This window comes from Guillardia theta (genome assembly GCF_000315625.1).
Source record: "Guillardia theta CCMP2712 unplaced genomic scaffold GUITHscaffold_72, whole genome shotgun sequence".
NCBI lineage: Eukaryota > Cryptophyceae > Pyrenomonadales > Geminigeraceae > Guillardia > Guillardia theta.
In genome coordinates this window covers 295,217-318,814 of record NW_005434602.1, presented here as the reverse complement: position 1 = coordinate 318,814, position 23,598 = coordinate 295,217, and the positions used below count along the sequence as shown (strand labels likewise).

The window sequence follows — 23,598 nt, the reverse complement described above, 5'->3', positions numbered from 1 at the left end:
GAGAGGAGAGGGAAAGGAGAGTGATTGATAAAACCTCATGGAGATAATTCAGTACATCCGTGACTCCATCATGTGTGTACTCGTATCCGAGAAGATGTGCACTGCATTCAACAATCATCACCAACAAAGAAGAAGACGACGACGACAACAACAACAACTATCACCGTCATCATCATCACCACCGTCATCGTCATCGTCGTCGTCATAATCATCATCATCAACAACAACATCAACGATCATGATCTCTGTGGATCCTGCAAGTACAGATCACCTGTAACCGAGGAAGTCTGATCGAGTGACTGTTCCATCGATGTCACAGACAACAACCTGCAAAAGGAACAACGTAACTATCTTTCTCCTGCTGCTCCTCCTCTCCTCCCTCCTCCGCCTCTCCCTCTCGTCCTCATCCTCGTCCTCGTCCCTCCTCAACCTCAACCTCTCCTCCTCCTCCTCTCCTTCCTCCACCACCTCTCCCTCTCCTCCTCCTCCTCCTCCTCCTCCTCCTCCTCCTCAACCTTATCTGTTGAGTTCCACAGGTAGATAAAGGCCCTGATCTCAAACAGCGCCTTCTCTCCCAACACCTACAGCAGACAAGGACAAGATGAGAGGGGGGGGGGACAAGTTTGAAGTCAACCTGATATCTGACAGAATTTCTTCCCGACTTGAGCAGCTTCCCAACCTCCGCGATCTGCGGAAAGGAGGTGGGACAGAGGTGGGACCGGAGGAGGGCGAGCAGGAAAGCAAAACGAGCAGAAGGGGAATGTGTGTGTAGGGGGGGGTAAGAGGGGGGGGAGGAGAGAAGGGACGAGAAGGGAAGGGAAGAGGGGAGGGAACAGGAGGGGGAGGGGAGAGAAGAGAAGAGGAAGGGAGATAGGTGGAGGGAAGAAGGTGGGGAGAGGGAGAGGGAAGGAAGAGGTGGTGAAGCAATTCAGTGAAGGAGGAGTTGGCGTAGGAAGAGCAAGAGGAGGATGTTAGAGGTACAAAACCTGCTGAGGGGTTGGCTTCAGGTTTCCTCCTTCGAACATGCAGCGGTGATCCTCCTATCTTCAACTGTCAGCTCTCGACCAGCTGGGGATCGAGCAAGGACTTGAATCTTCATGGAGAGGCTCGTCTTGGTCTCATTGACGAAAATCTCCACGGTGATGCCGGTGAGAGTCTGAGAGCGAATGAGCTGATGCCTTGTTGAGCAACGAGTTGGGAGGGGAGGGGAGGGGAGGGGAGGGGAGGGAAACGAGGAGCTGGAGGGGAAGGGAAGGGAAGGGATTTACCTGCCCAAGCTTCGAATCTCGGCCAACCTGGATGAAATCTTACAAACGATGCAAAAGCAGAGGGCAGGCGAGAAGAGCATTGGATGACGAAGATGTAGATAAGAGAGGCAGCAATATCACACGAAGAGCTTTGACAAGATAATTGGTAGGGTGCAGTTGACATGCAGGGCAGTCGGGTATCACATGAACGTGGAAATCGCTGCAATAATACACGAGTTTCCCTTGCTTGGCATCTGCTTGCTCTCCTCACTTTCATCAGCAACAACTCTCCCTCCACCTCCGTGACGAACAAAGACGATGTCGGCAGCTCCGCTATGCCTCTTCAAGATGCTCCCGCTGCCTGCTGCTGACACCTTGTCCTGTTCGAGGTAGTCACGTCCAATAGAGCTCCGAGCGCTCAGTACCTTGATGAGCTGGAAGGTCTCTGCCATGCCTGGTATGGCCGTCGAGATACCTCCTGGAGCTGAACGGAGAGATCAGTTGTTGCTTTCATCATTCCTCCCACCTGAGTTGCCTGTCGCATCCTTCGAGGCTCCGTTCCGCTGCGGCGACATGGGCTCACTAGGCATGCGGGGACGAGGAGATCAAGCAACCTGCTCTTTGAAGCCGCTCATGTTCCCATACCCCTGTTGCGACTGGGACCAAGTGAGGACATTGCCTCCAACCATTCTCTCTTCCCTGCCTGCCTGCCTGCCTGCCTGCCTGCCTGCCTGCCTGCCTGCCTGCCTCTCCCTTCCTCTCGCTTGCGGGCACTTGCTCCATGTCCGCATCGTGTACACAAGTTATGTAACAAGTTGAAACTTTCAAACTTCTCAAAGTTGAAACTTTCACGGCAAACTTGCCTCCGAGTCCGCCAGACTCGCGGCACCTCCCGGAGTCCGAGTCACTGGCTGACACTGGGCCCGGCCCGGCCGGCCGTGAACGCCGGACGGACCGCGGCCGCGCCAGCCCCGCGGCGACACGGCGCTGTCACTTAGTAAACCAGTCAATAGACTTTACTCAAAGTTAAGTTAAAAATCAGTACGAGGACAATCAGGAGAGTCGAGGAGGCTTGACCCTGACACTGTCGCACAGGCCAAACGGCGAGAAGAGAAAAGACAGCGAGAACCAAACCTAATCCTGCCGACTGCTGTCCCCCAAACTTAACTGATACCTTCACTATAGACCGTGGCTCATAAATAAACTGTCTGAGTGTGCCCGCCCGCCCGGCGTCGCAGCGCGCCGGCCCGGACCTCGGATCATCACTGACCCGGTCCGACCGTCGGACACCGGTGTCCTTTACTCTCCAACTGTCATAGCCGTTACGAATAGATTGACTAGGCATAACGGTACCTCCGGTCCCTCTAGCGAAGAGACGATGGCGCCTTGGAGCTCGTGTCCTCTTGCCCCGTCCTGCTCCTGCTGCTTCTCTTCCACTTCCTCCCCCATCCTGATCCTCAAGTCACAACTTGCCTTTGAAGCTTGCTGAGCTTCTCCTCCGTGTGCTCTCCCTCCCATCATCAAAAGTTCAGCCATGACAGCTCCTCGGCTCTCCTTTGCTTCCTCCTGTCTCAAGTTCTCGGTATGGCTGCTCGTCCTAGTCTGTAGATCAATACCCGTAGCGTCTGATCCCGTCTTCAGTATGGCCACTGTCAAACAGTCGAATCCTTTTGTCAGTGGTGAAAACCTCCTCATGTTCTCTTTGAGGATAAATGCAACGCTCACAGCAGCGAATCTGTCCAACGTTACCGTCATGACATTCACAGGCTTACACAACCGAAGTGAGATACACCTGCAGAATACAACAAGTCCAGCAGACATGCAAGCGTTCTGCTCATTAGCTGTCTCTCTTGTACCAGAAGGAGCATTGTTTCATCTCCAGCTTTGTGAAAGTTTTGTCCTGTCAGCCAACATAACATATTATTTTCTGTCAAAGTCTTCAATCCGCCCAATCCGCAATCTTCTCCCCAGCTCTACATCTCTGCCTCTGGAGCTTTCAACATGGGACCTTTCTTGATGACGAGGCTGTCAGGGTCGCTATTTGGTATCAGCGCTGCCGAGGAGCCATTGTTTATTACTATCCCGAAATTTGACAAGCTTCAAATATCCCAGTTTACTCCAATAGCAGGCATACGGAATACCATCTTCCTTTCCCTTCAAACTAATTTCGAGTTGAGCTCAGATGTATTTCAGAAGATAACGATGAGGATTGTTTCACAGGCGCTGCCGGCCAACTTGGTCAATTCTGTCTTTGGAAATTTCGATGATACATCATTCTGTGATTCCATGGTTAACAATGTCAGCGATACAACTTATCTTGTAGATCTTATTCTTTGCAAAGGGGCAAAGTTCAGCCCTGGTCAAATGTACACTTCAAATTTTGTTTTTGTGAATTTCAACCAGTCCATTGATGCGAGCGCTGATTTTTTAGTCTCAGCGCAGGGGCAGTTGAGGATATCGATCTTAAGCACAGCGGTCGCCAAACCAGGACTATCACAGTCAGCTCGAGGAGTCTCTGGAGGGAAAGATCCCTTCCTGACTATCATTCCTCGTTTTTTGGTGGGTAAACTAAGTCAAGTCACCCCGCTTCCTGGGGTAATGAACACTTTTACTGTGGAGCTTATGACCAACGTTGATATTCTTTACGAAGACGGAGAAACTATCAGATTGTCTGGTACAGCACCGTCTCCCGTTGAAGTGATACCTGTTGACCTGGACCATGTGGTCGGAGGGAATGGTGGGAATCAATTATTTTGCGCGCGAGGTGTAGTCAGCACTCTTTTGATATCCTCAGATGGTCAGACGATAAACCTTGACTTGAACATGTGCGGATCCATACTGAGAGCCAATGTAAAATATTCTTTCAGTTTCACCTCTTGGAATATGATGAACTCTCAACCAGCCGTAGATTTCCAAGTGTCAGGTCAAGGTCTATTCCCTTTCTCTCCTCAACAAGTTGAAACGACGAGGGGACTCTTTGGCTGCATCAGTGATGGGCTGAGCCCTTTGCGGGTGGAAGTTCCTCGTTTCGTGGTGGCTTCCATCGCTCAGAGCAATCCGTTTCCAAATCGACCCAACCGCATCGAGGTCGTTTTCCGTTGCAATTATGGCCTCAGTGGTGCAAAGTCAGCAAGGTTGATGCTTGGTGGGATCCCTTCCCTGGTGTTGTCGGGAACTCAGAGGATGAACGTGGGCGTGCGGAGCCAAGATGAGCTGGGAAACTTTGTGACAGAGGAGAATCTCTTCTTTGATGGCTCGCAGCCCCCTGCCATGGGCAACTACGGGTTGATGCATTATCAGTCGGGTATGCTCGAGCTGTTCGTTCAGCCTCAGCAGGAGACCCTCTGCTCTAGAACCTACTACTTGACGTTTGAAGTCAACAACGTGGACTCACCAAGGGCTGGTGCGGACATCTACATGAACGTGAGTCAAGATGATTTCAATATTCCTCCGGAACAGGTCCCAAACAATCTCCACGGCCTTTACGGGGTTGAAAACGCGTCTCGCCCTTTCTTTGTGTTCCAGCCATCAATCATTGACAAGACAATCTATCAAGTGTCTCCTTACATTTCAAGTCCAAACTCCTTGCACATTGATTTCGCAGTTGATGCCGACATGCTGGGATCCGAGGCTTCGACCATCGTGATCGCTGGATTGCAAGGCATCAGGCTCAACGAAAGTTTCCAAATCCTTGGCAACAAGTCTCTCTTCTGTGTTGGAGACGTGACAGGACGAGCAACCTGGAGTGGACCCAACGCCTCCGTGTACTTGCGAATCTGTCGGAATGAAACTCTCCCAGCGCGAGCCAGGGTTGCTGTCTCTTTCACATTTATGAATCCTGCCGTCAAGCAGCCCTCTCCTCCCATAGAGATCAGCTGCGACGGAACCTTCACAGTGACTGCCGAGTTGATGGTGCCCGCAAAGTCTCTTCTGCCCTACAACTTCTCTCATCCCCTGATGTTCGTGTCGAGCTTCACCTGGGACTCTTTCTCTCCCTCCTCAGCTCCCAGCAAAGGAGGGATGCAGGTCACAATAGCTGGAGTGGGATTCGAGGAGGCGAGCCAGCCATTCTTCTGTGTGTTCCTGTGGCTGGACGGCAGTTACTCCTTGTCAAGTCAAGTCAACTTGAGCGACGGCGTCAGGCGTTGCCTCCAGCCAGCGCTCCCATCCTTCGAGCAAACCTTCCAGCTGCTTCTCAGCTATGGGGGGCAGCACGTGGGTCTCAGTCAGACGGTTGCGATCGACCACAAGGACGAGGTGCTTCGACTCTCGCCCAGCTCCCCCTCCCCCTTCCTCTTCTACGAGGGATGGGATCGAGTTCAGCCCACGGAGGCTCTTGCGAGCGGAGGTAGGACGCTGAGCGTGTCCGGCTACGGGTACAACTGGCGCAGCATCTACAAGTGCAGGTTTGATCGGGGCAACGAGACTGAGTGGACCACGGCTATCGTGAGGTCCCAGAGCCTCGTCACGTGCCCGACCCCGATCTGGGGGAGGAGGTTTGCTGCGATCCCTGACCGGGAGGAGGGAGCGGTGTTCCTTCATGTCCACAACGCGATGAAGAAGCTCGTCTTCACCAACTTCACCCTCTACCCTGCCGACTGCTCTCGGCAGAACTTCAGGCAGTCCTCTTGCGCGATCTTGTTCTCTCCCGTGTGGACGACATACGGAAAGCTCCAGGTGCTTCCCCTGCTGCCCACCCACCCGACCATCTTCTCAGCTGTCGGAGGCGATCAGATCCTAGTTAGCGGGCTCGGCTTCGACCTGTCGGAGGAATACACCTGCTCCTTCTCCTATCAGTTCGGGACGGACGTGTACGCCTCTGAACCCTCGTACGCTCTTGTGTTCAACTCGACCTCCATGCTCTGCAACTTCACCCTATGGAGTCACCACGCTGTGACCACCGCCACCTTGACCGTCCGCCAGGGCACTGACGCGCAACTGATGCCGTACGGGGACGACCGGCCGATGCAAATCCAAGTGTGCGAGGACTTCTACGTGCTGTCTCCCTCCCAGGGCTCCATGCTCGGCGGGTATCAGGTGACTGTCTACGGCTTCGGCTTCGACCGGACGGCCACGTACTCCCTTGGCAACAGCAGGTTCACGTTCGCGTCCTACCTGACTGTCAACGCCATCACCTTTGACGTGGGTTACCAAGAAATCCACGAGCCTTTGGAGACCGTTGGCCTGCACATGACTGGAGGAGAGGACTCGTGCTCCTCCCTCGACAGGATAACTGAGTTCCAGTTCAGCTTCCTGTCGGCCTGGGTCATGAGATCCCCGAAGCATGTCGATCCTCTCATGGACCAACTCGTCATCGAGATGTACGGCGTTAACCTCTCCCACACCTTCCGCTGTCTCTTCTTCGGCCCCTACAACGCTTCTGTCAATGGGCTCCTCCTCCCTCTCGAGAGCAAACTCCTCTGCGACTTACCGCAGGATGAAAACTCCACCTTCGGGTACGGCGATCAGTTCCAAGTGCAAGTCTTCGATGACGACGAGCAGCAGTTCGTTGTAGGGGTGGGCGACCTTGCAGTCATCATGGTCCATGCTAATCGACCTCCTACTTTTGTGCTTGATTTGCCCTGGAAGAAAGTCGACCAGGAGACTGGTTTCACCATCTTCCAGCTAGCCTCCAACATCTCCGTCGGGTTTGATGGGCCGCTGGAGGCTGAGCAGACTTTGACCTTCGTCGTTGACTACCAGCCCGGCTTCCTGCTCGCCCGCCCACCCCAGCTGTTCCCCAACGGCACCTTTGTCATCGCGACGAACGTGGCAAAGAGCGGAGTCGTCACCATAGACGTGAAGCTGGTGGACAACGGGGGGACCCTCTATGGCGGGAGAAACGAGTCCCTCACTCGCAGGTTCTACCTCATCATACGGCCCAAGGGCTCACTGCAGCAGGTCTCGACTGGGACCTCGGTGACTGTGCGAGAAGGGGAGGGGTTCTATCAACTGTTTGTCAACATCTCGGGAAATTTTGACGTGTACCCTCTGCAAGACTACTCGATCACCAGCCGGCCGATCTCAGGATGTGAGAGGTACATGTTCCAGCCAAACTTCGAGCCGTTGGTTGAGAATGACGGAATCTTCACCTTCAAGACTGAAGAGTTTGCCTTCGGAGACGCTCTTTTCTCCTACGAGGTCCGGACATCAAACAGCGCCTCCAACTCAGTTCGGCTCTCGGACTACAACATCTCAATCACCGTTGAGCCTGTCAACCAGCCGCCGACCTTTAGCGTCGCTGGTGCTGATCGGTTTGTCATGCTGGAATGCACTTCAACGGCTTGTCAAACTCTAATTCCCAGCGCGATACACTCGAAGTACCCGATGGTCTCATACACCACGTGCGTGTTAAAATTCAGCCAACTGCTGCAGGAGAACCTGGAGTGCCAGCCATGGATCGTCGGCTGGTGCGAAGACGATCAGAATGTGTCGATGCTCTTCAACTACTCGAGCGACCTGATCTTCCCTGGATCCATGTTGATCGAAGAGTCCAGCTCGAACCGATCTGTCGCTGACTTGCTCTTTAACCTGGTCCCTCACAGCAACGGCCAGCTGCTGCTCCACCTGCAAGCTGTCGACTCCTTAGGAGCGTTCTCGGATGAGCAGACGGTCGAGCTCGTCGTGCTGCCTGTCAACGATCAACCGAGCATCGGGCTAAATGTCTCAGCTTGCTCCCAGCTGGAGTCTGTTGGCATCAAGTGCACCATCCTTTGCTCTAAGACTGGTGATGGGTTGACCGCGCAGGCGGAGGTGACGTGGGTCGAGGACTGCGTCAACGGCAGCCTGTCCGTGGAGGTCAAGGTGGATGAGAACCACCAGTGCTGGAACGAGAGCAGCTCGCTTCCCCGTCCCTGCCCCCTCCATCGCCTCTTTGTTGGTCGGCCGTCAGCCTTCGGGTCTAAGGACGAGGCGAGTCAGTTGACAACCTTCGAGCTGCAGGCGACAGGGGACGGAAGGGACACGTACTCAAGCCTGCTGAACTTGTTCTTCGAGGATGGAGAGCTTCTCCTGCAGCTCGTGACTGACGCCAACGGCAACGCGACCTTCGACGTCTTCCTCTTCGATGACGGCGGTACCGCCAACGGAGGTGTCAACGTCTCCCGCAGCATCGCCTTGAGCATCGAGGTCACGCCCGTCAACCAGCCGCCTTCCTTCCTCCTCTGCTGCAACGGCGTCGTCACGTTTATCGCAGGCTCGCTGGTCCAGACTCATGATGGAGCTTTCGTCAACATCAGCAAGGGAAGGAGGCGGCCAGACGGGGAGGACCCCGAGAGCAGCCAGCAGGTGTCGTTCGTGATCGAGTCTGTAGCTGGAGACGAGCAGATCTTGGCGTCGGCGCCAGTGATCTACAGCAACGGGAGCCTGAGGGTGGAGCTGGCGGAGGGGAGGACGGGGGCGGTGAACGTGAGCGTGGTGCTAGTGGACGACGGGGGCTGGTACGGGGGGGGGAGGAACAGGTCGGAGGCGGCGGTGCTGGTGATAGCGGTCGTTGACTTCTACGTGGAAGTCGTGCTGTGTTCGTCGTCCTGGTCGTCACAGGAGCTTAGAAACTTTTTGCATGTCCCCTGGTCGTCGTGGGTGGTCGAGACGGGTAGTGACTTGCTAGCTGGATGTGTCAACGAGTCTCTAACCTTTGACGTCTACTCAACGTCTCTGGCGGTGGCTTCGCAGCTCCAGAGTCAGCTGGACTCGCTGCTGGAGGGGCTGGTGAGGAGGCCGAGGATCCTGCTCTTCACCAATCGGTTCAACATCCCCTCCTTCGTCCTCACCGCCACCAGCGTGACCGTCCTCGAGTGCGTCGACCCGGAGGGAGAGTGTAACAAGAACGTGTCGCTCGTGACAAACATCACGTCCCCTCCCCTCACCCCTCTGAGCCCAGCTGGCGAGGAGCTGGTCAGCTTCACCTTCAGCCCGCTCGGTCACCTCCTGCAGGGGCAGAGCGAGTGGGTCTACGACGAGACCGACGGGGGCCTCCTGCAAGCTCCGGCGAAGTTCGTTGTGGACTGCGGACAACATGACGTCTACCGTTGGAGGTCCTTCGGCAAGTGCGCGACTGCTCAGCTTTTCTTCAACATCAGCAAGTTTTTCGTGGGGTCTGCGGTGTACGAGGTAAGGATGGTTGGGTCGAGCATTGCCTTCAACTTCTCCATCGTCGTCGCTCCTGTCGTGCGGCTGCCGAGCTTCTCCTTGCACGCTGCCGAGCTGACGCTGCTGGAGCACCAAGGGAGCATCTTCAAGCCTGAGTTCTTCTATGACATCTTCCCGGGAACGTACGTTGACAGCGCCAGCCTCTTGCTCGTGTTTACCGCAGACAAGAACGTCGTCAGCAATATTCATGCTACGATCAATGCCAGCAGAAGCACAGCTGACTTGAATTTGACCACCGTCGGTCGACTCAACGGCCTAGTCATCTTGACAGTCAGGCTAGAGGGGTACGACTCAACGTGCAACTGCACCGTCTTTTCGGAGAGGAAGAACATATCTCTTGTTGTGCAGCCTGTCAACGACGCTCCTTCTCTCACCTTGAACTGCTCTGTTGTTGAAAGTTTCAGCAACATACTGTCCACTGACTGCTGCACGAGCTCAAACCTCGCTCCGTGTTCCCTTGTCGTGTCTGTGGATCAGAACTGTGGACGCTGCCCACCGGGCACAGCAACAGAACTCTCCTCCTGTGCTACAAGTCCTTTCGTCCTCCCCCGTCTCTTCCTTGGCAGTCCTTCCATCTTCTCCTCCGTGGACGAGCAATCGCAGTCGCTTTCCTTCTATGCAGTTGACGCGCATCCTTCCCTCCTCTTTGACTCTCCTCCCCAGCTCTCTGCATCTGAGTTCTACTTCTGCCTGGGTCAGGACAGGAGCGGCAACGCGACCTTCGACGTCTTCCTCTTCGATGACGGCGGTACCGCCAACGGAGGTGTCAACGTCTCCCGCAGCATCGCCTTGAGCATCGAGGTCGCGCCCGTCAACCAGCCGCCTTCCTTCCTCCTCTGCTGCGACGGCGTCGTCACGTTCTGGACGGGTCCGGGGTCGCAGTTGATGGCAGATGTTGCGAGGAACATCAGCAAGGGGAGGAGGCGGCCAGACGGGGAGGACCCCGAGAGCAGCCAGCAGGTGTCGTTCGTGATCGAGTCTGTAGCTGGGGACGAGCAGATCTTGGCGTCGGCGCCAGTAATCTACAGCAACGGGAGCCTGAGGGTGGAGCTGGCGGAGGGGAGGACGGGGGCGGTGAACGTGAGCGTGGTGCTAGTGGACGACGGGGGCTGGTACGGGGGGGGGAGGAACAGGTCGGAGGCGGCGGTGCTGGTGATAGCGGTCGTTGACTCATACCTATCGATGGAGATCCGGTTGAAGGATTCGATCTTCACGCCGCAAGTGATGGCAGAGACGAAGAGGCTTATCGCCTCTCTCCTTCACCTCCCGTTCCTGTCGTGGGTCTGCAGCTGCGAGGAGAGCTCGTGCGATTTTCCGCTGTGCAGCCGTATGACAAGCTTACAGTACCCGATGGCAGTCGCGGTTGTCAACGTCAGGGCGCTCAACGCTACGGATGCCATGGGATACCTCGAGGCCTCGCTCAGCGTCGCAGAAACCCTGCGGTCTCAAGTGTTTCCTGGCCTGGGAGCCATTGACATCAACTCGACTGCCTTCAGGAAGAACCTGAGGCAGACTCCCTCCTTCAACATCGACACCTCCACCGTCGCTGATCTCCTGGAGAACGTGGAGGAAGATGCGAATGTGACAGTTATCCCCAACTTCATCGTCAATATTGTTGCGCAGCCCGACACTCCCTACGACCACAGCGGCAACGAACTGATCTACTTCTCCATCTCCCCGATCCGCCACCGCCTGTTTCTCAACAACTCATACTCCAACGACTCGACTGACGGGGGCCTGATGGCTCAACCCCCCAACATTTCCTCTGTCTGTCACGTCGTCTGTCAGTCAGCGACGTTGAGCCTCCTCCCAAGACGCTTCTGGAACGGCCTCGTCGAGTTTCAGGTAGTGATGCACCAGTCGGAGATCTCCCACACCCTCCTCCTCCAGATCCACCCGGTCAACCAGCTCCCGACGTTCCTCGTCCAGCCGCAGATCTATGCTCTCTCTGACTCCAATCAAATCCTCCGCGATCTCGTCTACAGCGTGTCCGCTGGCCCGCTCGAAGAGTCTTGGCAGGTCTTGACAGGCTCCATTCTGCTGCAGGATACTCTCGTTGGCGAGACTGTGCTGCAGGGGGTCAAGGGAAACCTTCACGTCAATCTCAAGGCTCCTCCTCTCGCTCCTGGTTGGAACAATCTGACGATGCGGGTCACTGACTCTGCTGGAGGGTCAACAGAGCAGCCCTTCCAGCTCTACCTGTTCACCTTGAAGGAAGTCCCTCCCATATACGGCAACGATCAATGTATCTTCTCCTGCGAGCTCAGCGGCTTCCTCTCCCCGATCCCGACACAAGGACCAGCTCTCAACTACTCGCTCCAGGTGCCCGACCGATCGCTCCTGGTCTCCATGGACTTGAGCCCGACGGGGTCGCTGTACTGGGTCACCAAGAGGAACGCTCTCGGCAACTTCAGCATCATCGTTAACGTCACCTGGTACAACCCGATCTTCCAGCGCGTCGACTCCACCTGGCAGCTCCTCCTCCTCACCATCGCCTGCGCCAACCAGCCCCCCGTCTTCTCCCTCGATCGCCAGCTGCTGATCCTGAACCAGCACGACGAGGGCCAAAATCTTCTGGTGGGCCTTGCTGGGGACGTCAGGCCCAGTGAGGTGGTGGACGTCTGCGGTGAAGCACAACAGCTCGTGACCTTCGAGCTTGTCGACGTCTCGAGCTCCACCGGCTCCTCCGGCTGCGGCGTCGACAGGCTGTCGATCTTCCCTCCGACCTCCTGTGCCTCCTCCCCGCAGCTCCTCGACTTTATCTCCCCGCCTGCTGTCCTCGCCAACGGCTCCATCGTCTTCGAGCTCGCGCCCCGCGCCTTCGGCCTCTCCTCCTACAACCTGACCCTGTACGATGACGGGTCGCCGCCTGCTCGCTCGCCGACGTCGGAAGTTTGCATCCTCGTGCATCCGGTGAACCATGCTCCCTCCTTCAGCATGCTCGTCAACGAGGTGACAGTCCTCGAGTGCACAGCGCAAGAGGCCTGCGCACACACGCGGCTGATCGTCGAGAACATCTCAGCTGGGGTCGACGAGGCGTGTCAAAGTCTCTCCTTCCTCGTCGTTCCGTTCTCAGCTCGCATCCCAGCAGTCCCCCTCAAGGAATGGCAGAGTGTCGAGATCGACGAGCTCAACGGAGCCAACCAGCTTCACGGCGACCTCCAGCTGTTTGCCAGCTCGACGGACATAGTCGTGGACGTGGCGAGTGGGAACATCTCCTTCCTGTTGGAGCCGCAGAGAAACGGGCGAGTCGTCTTCAACGTCTTCTTGCGCGACGACGGAGGGGCAGCCCATGGCGGCAAGAACCTCTCGCTGCCTGCTCCACTCCGTCTCATCGTGCTGCCAGTCAACCAGGCGCCCACGTTCACCCTGACCTCCTCCATCTTCATGTTGGAAGAGGCAGAGGCCGGGAGCTCAGTCACGACGGTGATTGCGAGGAGTGTGGGAGGAGGAGGTTGGAGGGAGGATTATCAAGTCCTCTCCTTCTCCCTCCTGCAGACCTCTGGACCCACCGGCGTCTTCTATCCGCAACTGACTCAGAACGGGACTGACCTGCTACTGACCGTCTCCCTTCAAGCCGCGAGGTTTGGCAACACAACATTCCAGCTGACGTGCGAGGACAACGGAAACTTGGACAGCATCGGGGAGGGCAAGACCGTCGCACAGCTGCATGTTGACGTGCTGCCGGTCAACAGTCAGCCATCCTTCGAGCTCATCACCAGTCAAGTCGCGCTGTTGCGGGGGAAGGAGTGCAACTGCAGCCTCCGATCCTCGTGGCTGGCGGTGGAGTCAGGGATGACGTGCAAGGCTGGCAGCCCACAGGACATGAGGAACCTCGAGACTCTGTGCGACTGCACCGGAGGGTCAACCGAGAGCTCCTACGAGTCTTTCGCGCGATCGATCTCCCTGGGAGAATACGAGAACGGCTGCAGAGGAGGCAACGTCTCCGATCCCTGTTGCCGACCCGCCTGCGTCAACTTGTCCTCTCCCTCCTACGTCGGGTTCCCAACTTGTGGTTGCGAACGGCAGAGCGGACAGTTTCATCTCGTTCCTCTCCCTTCCTCCCAGCCAGCCAATGAGCTCTTCGAGGTCATGCCCTCTATCAGCTTCCCTTGCGGAGATCTTGTCTTCAAGCTCAGGACGAACGCTGTCGGCCGCCAAGTGTTCACGATCCTGCTGGATGATGGGATGAGAAACTCGTCCTCGCACGACCTGACGCTAGTTGTCATGGACTACAACCGCGCTCCTTCCTTCACCTGGCTCGAGGGCGACTCTCTGGCGGTGCTGGAGGACAGCGGCTTCTTCAACAGACTCTTCGTAGTCAACGTGTCTGCCGACGGAACAGCTTCCAGCACCTTCGAGCCCCACCAGAAAGTCTCTTTCACCCTCTGCCCGGCAGGGACAGACTGCCGTTCTCCCCAGCTCGATCTCTTCAGCCTACCGCCCAGCATCGTCGTCGCTCCGTGCCGGCAGGGGCCCTACCTGTGCGGCAACCTCACGTTTCAAGGGGCGCGCAATGCCTACGGGCGGCGGAGCATCTCCGTAAACCTCAAGGACGACGGAGGGGTGGAGAACGGGGGGGTTGACACCTTCACGAGGTACCTCACCATCACGATCCTCAACGTGAACGACCCTCCCACCTTCTCCATCCCCGGCCAGCTGGACTTGACCGAGTCCTCCTTCTACCGCCTCCCCTCCTTCGCCCAAGGGATCGCGCCGGGGCCCTCCAACGAGGGCCAGCAGAAACTTACCTTCTCCGTTGTGGCATCCAGCAGCTTAGACCTCTTCCGCCAGCACCCCCAGATTGACATCAACGGCCAGCTCACCCTCCACCTGTCTCCCTCACGCAGCGGCACGTCGTACGTGGTCTTCATGCTCAAGGACGATGGAGGGACAGCCTACGACGGTCACGACTACTCCACCAGGAACGTCGTCATGACTGTCCTCCCGTCCAACGATGCCCCGGGCTTCTTCCTCCCTTGGACCGTCCTCTGTACCGACATCACCGTCCCTTACACGCAGTCCTGCAACTGCTCCGCCGTCGTCGCCAACCCGACAGGAGCTGACTTCGTCAACGCTGGGCAGGTCTGCCAGCTTTCCGACCGCTCTTCCACCTACAACTCGTTCGAGCAGGCTACGACGACCGTGCAAGTCCTGGAGAACGCAGGGAACAAGTCGATTCCGAACCTTGCCTTCTTCCCCTCAGCCCAGCACGATGCCTTCCATGGCAGCTCCCTGACCTTCGCCCACACTTCCTGGAAGTCGCAAGTCCAGCTGACCTCCATCAGGAAGGATGAGATCTTCACTACCCCAGGAGCTGAGTACGTGACTGCCTACCACCAGAGTGACGACGGCATCACCGCCTACGCCCTCGAAGCCGATCTTAGCTGCCTTCTGACGATGCGCAAGAACCTGACGGCGGTAGAAGGATCAACGTCATGGTACATTTCGGATCGAGTCTGTGAGGGAGGGGAGCGACTGGAGCTGATCTATCAGAAGAACCTCTCCGTCGGCGACGCCTGCGGCATTACCCCGTTCGAGGTGGAAGGAACCAAGTACCTGCTGCCTTCAGTCGGCTGCCCCTCCTTGAGCTCGTTCCCCGGCAACCAGCCCTACGGCTTTAACGTCTCTTGTCAAGAGGACCGTTGCCTCGTCCCAGGCTGCTGCGCCCGGATCAGAGATGCCTTGAGCGGGTACTGGGAACTGTCCCCCGACTTCATGTACGACCTCGAGCAGAGCATGCTTATCAACCCCTTCCCACCTGGACCCCAGCAGCAGCTCAACTATACCGGCAACAGCTCTTACTGGAGGTACAGCTACATGATCAACTCGTCCAAGCCCGCCTTCGTCCCCGACTACACGGTCGAGCTTGCGGCGATCCGAGACCTGGCTGGTGTGCTGGGAGCTGCCCTCTTTCGCGGGAAGCTGCCAGTGAACGCCTCGAACATCGAGCAGACGAGGTCGTCGGCCTTGGACTTCATCATGACCGACGGCCTGCGTGACGCGATGCAGTTTGACGGGGACTTCAACAGCAGGCTTGTCATCTCTGACAACGTCCTCCTCCCCCCCTCGTATGGCCAAGAGTCTCTTCTCAGTCGCATGCCTGGGGGGCAGGGCGATCTCTCGGTAGAGGTCTGGTTCACCATCCAAAGTCTGGCGACCGGAGCTCAGGGTCGCGGGCTCATCAGCAGCTGGCAGCCTCTCACTACCTGCGAAGCTGGTTGGAAACTTTTCTACACGTTGAGCGACTCCTTCCAGCTGCAGTGGGCGGTGACGAGCCGGGAGCTGATGACCAACGCGAGTGTCCGCAGGGACCTCGTGGCGACGCTGAGCCCGCCTGTGCTTGGGAGATGGTACCATGTGGTGGCGACGGTGAGCTCGAGCGAGATGCGTGTCTACGTGGATGGGTCAGAAGTCGCAGCTTTGACAGGTTGTCAAAGATGCTCAGCTGGTCAGTGCTCGACGGTTTCTTGCGGGTCAATCTCCTACTCTCAGTGCAGCAACTTCTCCACACCCTTCGCCATCGGCTCCATGTGCGTCGCACCAGCATGTGCGATTGCCAACTTGTCAAACTGGTCGTCCCATGTCGGAGCCATCAAGAGCGTCAGGCTGTGGGACAGGAAGATCAGCGAGGAGACTGTTCGTGATCTGTACAACCAGCTAGCAGGGAGCATGGCAGCAGTGAACACACTGGCATACTGGTCTCCTACAGCAGTGACGGACACTTACATCGACATCCAGGGGAGGTTCAGCTCCTCCTCTCCTCCGAGTGCCTTCCTGCAGCTCGGGAGCTACAAGGTCTCAGCAGCCGTGACGGTACAGACGGCAACGACAGCAAGGATCGCCATGCCCAAGTGGAGTGGGCCGATGGGGGGAGCAACAGTCTACCTTCAGAGTGGAGGGGAGAGAGTGTGGCAGCGGAGATGCCTCCAGTACTTCTGTAACAGCACTGGCCTGTCGCCGCCCACGGTTGTGACGTCACTGTCTGCTGGAGCTCGTGTGTCAGTCAGGTTCTTGTTGAACTCTTCTGTCTACCTCTACAACTCGAGCTCTTTTGTGAACCTCTCAGGGACTCTGGATGGAAGAAACGCGTCGGGAGCTTCGTCATCGCACTTTTTCACCTTCCAAGGCTCGCCCTACCTCGCCGTGTCCAAGTTTTGGAACGTCTCCACTACCAACTTGACCTCCAACATCTACAAGCTCGACTGTGTCGTCAGCAACACAACCTCCAGCTGTCTGCGAGCTCGGGTGACCGACTCGATCATCACACAAGGTGCGAGGGAGGTAGCTTACTTCACCTACTTGGATAAGTCCTACCTCGCCGTCGCCAACTACCTCGGCCCTGTGATGGTTTATCCCCTCCAGCCTCCCTCTGGCTCCCTCCTGTCTATAGTCAACCAGACAGCAGGGCTGCCGCTAGACGCTGATGTAGGGGCCACGGGCCTTAGAGCTATCCGGCACTTGAGTGATACGTACTTGGTAGTGTCAAGGTTCAACCCCAAGGCCGAGGGCTTCCGCTCGGAGTCTCGGATGTTCCGGATCAGCGGAGCCACTTGGAACGTGACGAGGCATCAGACGTTCATGGTGGCGGCAGCGTTCGGCGTCGACCAGGCCAGCTACGGCAGCCTTCACTTCATCGCCTTCTCATCTGCAGTCTACGGGGGAGCCTCTGACGTGTACGTCGCCAGAGCCGATGCTGCCACCCTTCACTTCGTCCTCCTGCAGAGTTCTCCTGCTGGGCCTTACGGAGTTTCATCAGTCTCCTTCTTCTTCCCCCAGCTGGGCAGCAGCGGGACCTCTCAGACCGTCGGGCTGATTCTTGGGGCAGTGCAAGGAAACTCCCTTGCCATGCGATGGAACGGCTCCCATTTCATCAGCCTCCCCAACAGCCTCACCCTCCCCTCCGACTGGATCCTTGGGGAGCAACTTGGTTACGCTGTCTCCCCCGGGATACAGGCAATCGCAGAGCTGAATCTCTCCTCCTCCTCGTCGACTTCTTCCTCCTCCACTTCCTTGATGTTGGTTGCCAAGGGATACGACGCGCCTTCTGCCCGTTTCCAGGCAAGCGTCATCTACTCCACCAGCCCGTCTTCTGTCTCAGGGCTCAAGGCGCCTACGTCGGTGTTGACGATACGGATCGGCAGGGTAGAGTACGTGCTGGTGACGAGCAAGTACTCTAGAGGGATCTCAGTCTTCTCGCGGAATAGCAACGACAAGCTCGTCTACCTGTTCCAGTCAAACTCGACTTGTCCTGGGATCTTTCAAAAGTCTGGCTTGACTGTCCCAGGTTGGTCAGCCCTGGCACTGACGCCTGACCAGCAGCATCTCTTCGCCGTGAGCCCCAGCTTGAACGTTCTGGCCTTGTTCTCCATCGTCACTCAGAACGACAAGCTCGACTCGTTTGTCTGCAGGGACTTTCTGTTTGACAAGATGGAAATCAGCGGTGGAGTCGTCGACGGTCTGGACGGAGCCTCCGACGTCTCCTACGAGGCGGCTCGCAGCCTCGTGTTTGTGACGGGCTGGAGGGACCAGGCAGTTGCTGTCGTTCACTTCAACGGCACCGCCCTCAACTACATCGACAGGATCAAGAACGGGGAGCGCAACGTCTCCTCCCTCATCCTCAACAGCTCGTTGACCCGCGTCAACAACAACGTGAACGGAAAGTTCCCGAAGCGACTCTTCGCGCTGCCGGAGCCGTACAACGAGACGCTAGCAACCGCGTCCTGGGAGGAGGGTGCCAGGAAGTACATGGCAGTAGCGACGAAGAGGAAGGAGGTTGGGGTCGTGGTGGTCATGGTATGGGATGAGTTCATCGCGAACTTCGTTACTGTCCAGGAGATCACCAACAGCCTCTGCCTTCCCAGCTCCCTCCTCTCCTTCTCCACCCCCGACCTGGACGGTCAGCAGCAGCTCTACCTAGTCGTCGGGCACCTCTGGCCGGACTCCGTGCCCTGCGATCCCATCAAAGTCTTCCGGTGGAACGCGACCAGCAGCTCGTTCGTCCCTCATGGCAGGGTACCTTCAGCGCTCCCGAGTGGGCAGAGCTACCTGGCAGACTACGACCTCTGGCTCCCCTCGCAGTTCTCAGTGAAGGAGATGCTTCACTTTGACATCGATGGGTTCTCCTACCTTGTCACTGTCAACTCAGAGGAAGGTCAAGTCCGTACCAACCTTATCCAGTCCTGCTCTAGAAGGACTACCTCCTTCTCCTGCTCCTCCAACTCCTCTGTTTCCCCCTGGAACCAGTCCAGCAGCAACGTCACCTGCCCTCCGGCAGATGCCTTTGACAACCAGACCGCACACGCGTCAAGTGACTTCACCTCGGAGTGCACCAACGGCACCTCCTACGACACCAATTTTCTTGACCTAGTCAGCTGCTCGGGCGCGACTGAGCTGAACGTGACGTGCGTCAACAGGACTACCCATCGAATGTTCCTCAACACGACAACGTGCTACAAAGAGGACGTGAAGACATGCTCTGCCAACTACACGTTCAGCTGTGACTGCAACCGAACCATCATCACAAGGAGGGGACCTGCCCGTGTCGCTATCATCTACCGATGGAGCAACTACGGGTCTGCAGTGGCTGCAGGGGACGGGTTCCAGATCTTTCAGGTTGTCAAGCTCAACAGGTCAACCGACGTCTCCTTCGCCTCTCTGCAAGGCACGTCAAACTTCCTGACGTTCGTCGACGACGCGAGAGAGGTCAAACTCTTCTCCTACTCTCTCTCCGTGTTCAACAAGTTCCTGCAAGCTCGGTCCGGTCTGTTCACTCTAGTCGACACCATCATGCTCCCCAACGTCGCTGCTGTCGCCATGTACGAATGGGCGGCCGTGAGCAGTGTGCTGCTGGTAGTCAGCGGTACCTCTCCCTCCCAGCTCGACCCTTCCTTGCTTCAAACCGGCTTTTCCCTCTATCGCCTCACTGTGTCTCCCAGCGGTGCACACAACCTGACCAGGAAGCAGACGGCTGTGCTCGTCCCTGATCTGGGAGTGGACACTGTGCTAGACATGTTTGAGTTCCAGGAGGAGCTCTACCTCGCCGTGGGCAGCGGAGCCTGTCAGGCGGTAGCACAGAACGAGATCGTGAACAGAAGCTCGTGCTACAATCGTGCGTTCGACACCAACGTCTTGCAGTTCCTGGAGCCCTCAATGACGTTTGGAAACCTGACAGCCATCACGAGGGGAACCAACAAGGCTCTGAGGTACGAGCCGGTGGCAGACAGCGAGCTTCTCATTCACAGCCGCGCCTGCCCCTTGAATTTGGGGCTGGTCAGAGACTTGCGAACCCTCCAAGTGACGAACGAGACCTTGTTCCTCGTGACCGATGGGAGCAACTCCCTCGTCCTCTATCACTTCCACTTCGACCTCGTCGTCGGCCTCGCCGGCGCCTCCTCCCTCTCCAGCTCCTCCTTCCTCAACCAGTCGTACGTGTACGTCACTGCAGACCTGGACAGAACCTTGTCCATGATCCGTTACGACCGCAACAGCTCCGTTGCCCCCCGTCAGTCTGACTTCTTCTTCCAAGACATAGTCTCCATGGACCTTCTGCAGACCGACAAGGTCTACCAGCCGCTCGCCTTCGGCCTGTCACGCTCGGTCAAGACGCGAGCCAAGTGCGGAGCTCGAGACGTCGTGCTCGAGAGCTCCGTCCAGAAGCTCCTGCAGCTTCCAGGCTGCACCGAAGACTGCCTGTACATGCGCTACTGCACGTGCAAGCAGACCTACTGCGACGTCTCGGTCGTCGGAACGGTCGACAGGGCCGAGTTCACTTGCGCCCCCTTCCCACCTCTCCCAACTCTCACCCACGTGGCAGACGGAAGCATGAGCTTTGACATCTTCCCCCCAGCTTGTCAAGAGATCTCATTCCAGCTGAGAACGGATGCTACTGACAACCCGAACCTCCTGTCAGCTCCACTCGAGCTGGGGACTGATGGCTCGCTCTCCTTCACTCCCAACGCCTTCCAGAACGGCGTCGTCGTCTCCTCTACCTTGCTTGAGGACAACAGGGGAGGTGCTTCAGCCCTCAAGAAGGTTCACCTGTCCGTCAACCCAGTCAACCAGCCTCCCTCCCTCGACGTCCGCAACCTTGTCGTCGGGGAGGACCTTGGCTCCCAGCAGCTAGTGTTCGCGACCAACGTCAGCCCGGGCCCAGCTGACGAGGCCAGCCAGAAGCTCTCGCTCAGGTTCACCTGCACCAACCTCGACCAGTATGCGAAGCCTCCTCAGCTCCTCCTCTCCTCCGACGGCTCCAAGACAGGCATCATCACCTTCGCCTCCCTCCCAGGCCGTCGGTTCACTTCCGACATCGTAGTAACGGTCATCGACGACGGGCCTATCAGTCAAGTTGACGGCTCGGTCAACTTCGTAGTGAAGAACTTCACGTTGACTGTGGTCCCTCGAAACCACCAGCCCTTGTTTGACCTGGCTGCGACCAAGGTCACCATGTACGAGAGTCAGGGGCTGCTTGTCTTGCCCAACTTTCTCCTCCACATCGACCCCGGCAGTCCTCTAGAGCTCAGTCAAGACTACACGTTCGACATCCAGCAAGTTCGAGCTGTCCATTCTGCCTTCAGCCCCTCCCAGCTCATCACAAACTCCACCTTCTCCCCAGCTGGCAGGTCAAGCTCGAAGGCCCTGACCCTCACGACCGCTCCGTTGGTCAACGGGATGTTCGAAGTCACGATCAGAATGCAGGACAACGGAGGGACGATGTACAGCGGGGTCAACGCGTCGTTCAGGAGCTTCTTCCTCTTCATCGTCCCGGCCTACAGCTACCCGGAGTACCAGGTGCTGAGGTCGATCGAAGTGAACGAGAGCAGGAGCCAGGTCAGGGTCCGCCAAGTGGCTGTCTACGTCAACCTATCCACCATCCCCCTGGACGAGCGGAACGAGACTTATAGGTAGAGCAGTGACTGTTGACCACCCAACCATCCTCTTCCTCCTCTTTGACTTGACAATTGTTTACCTGTTTCCTCCTGCTCTGCCTTTCTACTCGACTGCATGTTGACTTGTTTTCGACTTAACTTGTTACGGCATGCAAATTTCTCCTTGTCAAACTTGTTTGCGCATTACTTGTCTTCATCTCTCTACTTGTCTTCAATTGCACTCGTCTCGTCGCTTTCTTCTCACTCTCTCGCTGCAGCTTCTACATTGTCTCCATGAACTCCAGCAAGTTCTTCGCGCAGGATCCAACGGTCTACCTCAACGGCACAGTCGACCTGCTGCTCAACGCCAACGTCAGCGGGGCAGTCGCGTTAACCATCGCCCTCAGGAACAATCGCAGCGCGACCGACGGGTTCAACGACACCATCACTTGGGTCTACCCCTTCAACGGGTCTGTGGCCAGCACCACAGCTTTCATCAGGCAGGATCATAGCCCCCAGCAGCAGCTAGTTGTTGCCGTCGCCGCCATCAACAACCCGCCGTTCCTCTCCGTCATGCCGAGCGTCTCGTGCAGCGAGAGAGCGGAGAGGATCGTTATCCCCGGGTTCCTCCTCAACTTCTCCGTAGGGACTCCGGACGAGTTCCTCCAGCAGGTCTCCTTCGCCATCGACGTCCAGGGAGTTGCCCCTGGCTTCTTCCAGCAGCAGCCCAGCATCGACTCCAGCGGCTCCCTGACCTTCCTGCTGAACCCCGACATGCACGGCGAGCTCTTGCTCAAGGTGACGCCGTTTGACAACGGGGGGACCCAGCTGGGGGGGAGGAATGAGGGGCAGTCGGTTTACAGCAACCTCAGGATCTATCCTCACCCAAGAGTCTTTCAGGTTTCTCCCGCCGTCTCCCCGTCGTCTGTCCCAGTCCGCCTGACAGTGACGGGAGTTTTCTTCGGCTCCTTGTACAGCAGAGGCTACGAGGCCTCGAGCTACAGCGACCTGTCTGTCCTCGTAGGCGACCGGCCGTGTGTCAACGTCTCCTTCCTCTCCGACGTCGAGCTCCACTGCTCCACCTCCGACGTCGTCGGCCTGCACAACGTCACGGTCACGGTCATGGACGGATCGTTGACTCGCTCGGGAGTCAAGGAGGCAGCTGCGTCTTTCAACGATGTCTTCCTTGCTGATGTGGACGAGGAGGGAGTCGGCAGCCTCTGGTCAGGGCCCGAGCAGGACGGCTACACGCTCTTCACTGATTCCCGACTGAAGCTCTCCCGGTCTGCGCTCTCCCTCCTTGCTCGCCCCCACCATGTCATCGTCGGCGGCTCGTTCCTGGACGCCTGCGGCTCTAGAGTCAACCACATCCTCTCATGGGATGGCTCAGCTTGCACCAAGCTGGGGAACGGGCTGGACGGAGCAGTGCACACGCTGGTGGAGTACGGGTCCTCCCTCGTTGCTGGCGGGGTCTTCACTCGCGCCTACCAGGCCAAGGCGAGAGCAGCCAACACGGGAGGGCTGGCGAGCTGGGATGGCGGCAGCTGGAGTGCAGTCGGGTGCCGGCTGAACGGGGTCGTGCTGAGCAGCGCAGTGAACGGCTCGTTCCTGTTCATCGGAGGACGCTTCAGCTCAGTCTGCAACGTGACGTCTCAGGGGGTGGCTGTGTGGAACGGGGAGGAGTGGCTGGGGATGGAGGGAGGGGTCAGGGGGTCCGTGCTGGCCATGCTCGTATACGAGGACCAGCTCTTCCTCGGCGGCGACTTTGTGGGGGCAGGAGGCAGCGTGGCGGCTAAGGTGGCCAGGTGGGACGGCAGTCAGTTCCAGGCGCTGGGGGTGCTGGACGGGGACGTGCACGGGCTGGCGCTGTATGATGGGGTGTTGTACGCAGGAGGGACGTTTGAGAGCGCAGCAGGGAACGTCTGCCCGCACCTTGCGAGGTTCTCGCACGGCAGGTGGGAGGCAGTAGGAGGAGGTGTGAACGGACCCGTGTTCTCCATGCTCGTCCTCAACGACTGCTTGCTCATCGGAGGCTCGTTCACTGCGGCAGGGGCAGGAGGAGGGATGAATGCGTCCTCAGCAGTGCGCTGGTGTCCACAAGAGCAGATGTTCAAGTCAGGAGGGCTGGCTGGAGCGACGGCTGTCAGGACTGTAGTGAGAGTGCAGAAGCAGTAGCAGCCCATGTACTGAAACCTCTACGTCCTCTCAATGATAATTCACCTCCCTCACACACGAGCTTGGAAAACTTGAAAGTTTCCTCCCCCCCCCCCCCTCCCCTTCGGCGCCCCGCTGACACGCTCCTCCTCTCTAACTTGCTCGAACACCTTCCCGTC

General features: G+C 57.5%; 2 protein-coding genes across 2 annotated transcripts; one reads left to right on the top strand and one right to left on the bottom strand.

Annotated features, from left to right (window-relative positions):
* Nucleotides 1–1,447: 1,447 nt before the first annotated feature.
* GUITHDRAFT_114103 (hypothetical protein) lies at nt 1,448–1,837 on the bottom strand (the record flags this gene model as incomplete). Its single annotated transcript, XM_005826776.1, has 3 exons — nt 1,448–1,627; nt 1,673–1,731; nt 1,774–1,837. 3 exons carry the CDS (start codon nt 1,835–1,837, stop codon nt 1,448–1,450), a joined length of 303 nt encoding a protein of 100 aa, XP_005826833.1.
* A 1,411-nt stretch (nt 1,838–3,248) lies between these two features.
* Nucleotides 3,249–23,440, top strand: GUITHDRAFT_143231 (hypothetical protein; the record flags this gene model as incomplete). The annotated part of the gene is made up of 2 exons (XM_005826775.1): nt 3,249–21,301; nt 21,544–23,440. The coding sequence occupies 2 exons, from the start codon at nt 3,249–3,251 to the stop codon at nt 23,438–23,440; spliced, it is 19,950 nt and encodes a 6,649-aa protein (XP_005826832.1).
* Nucleotides 23,441–23,598: the final 158 nt, after the last annotated feature.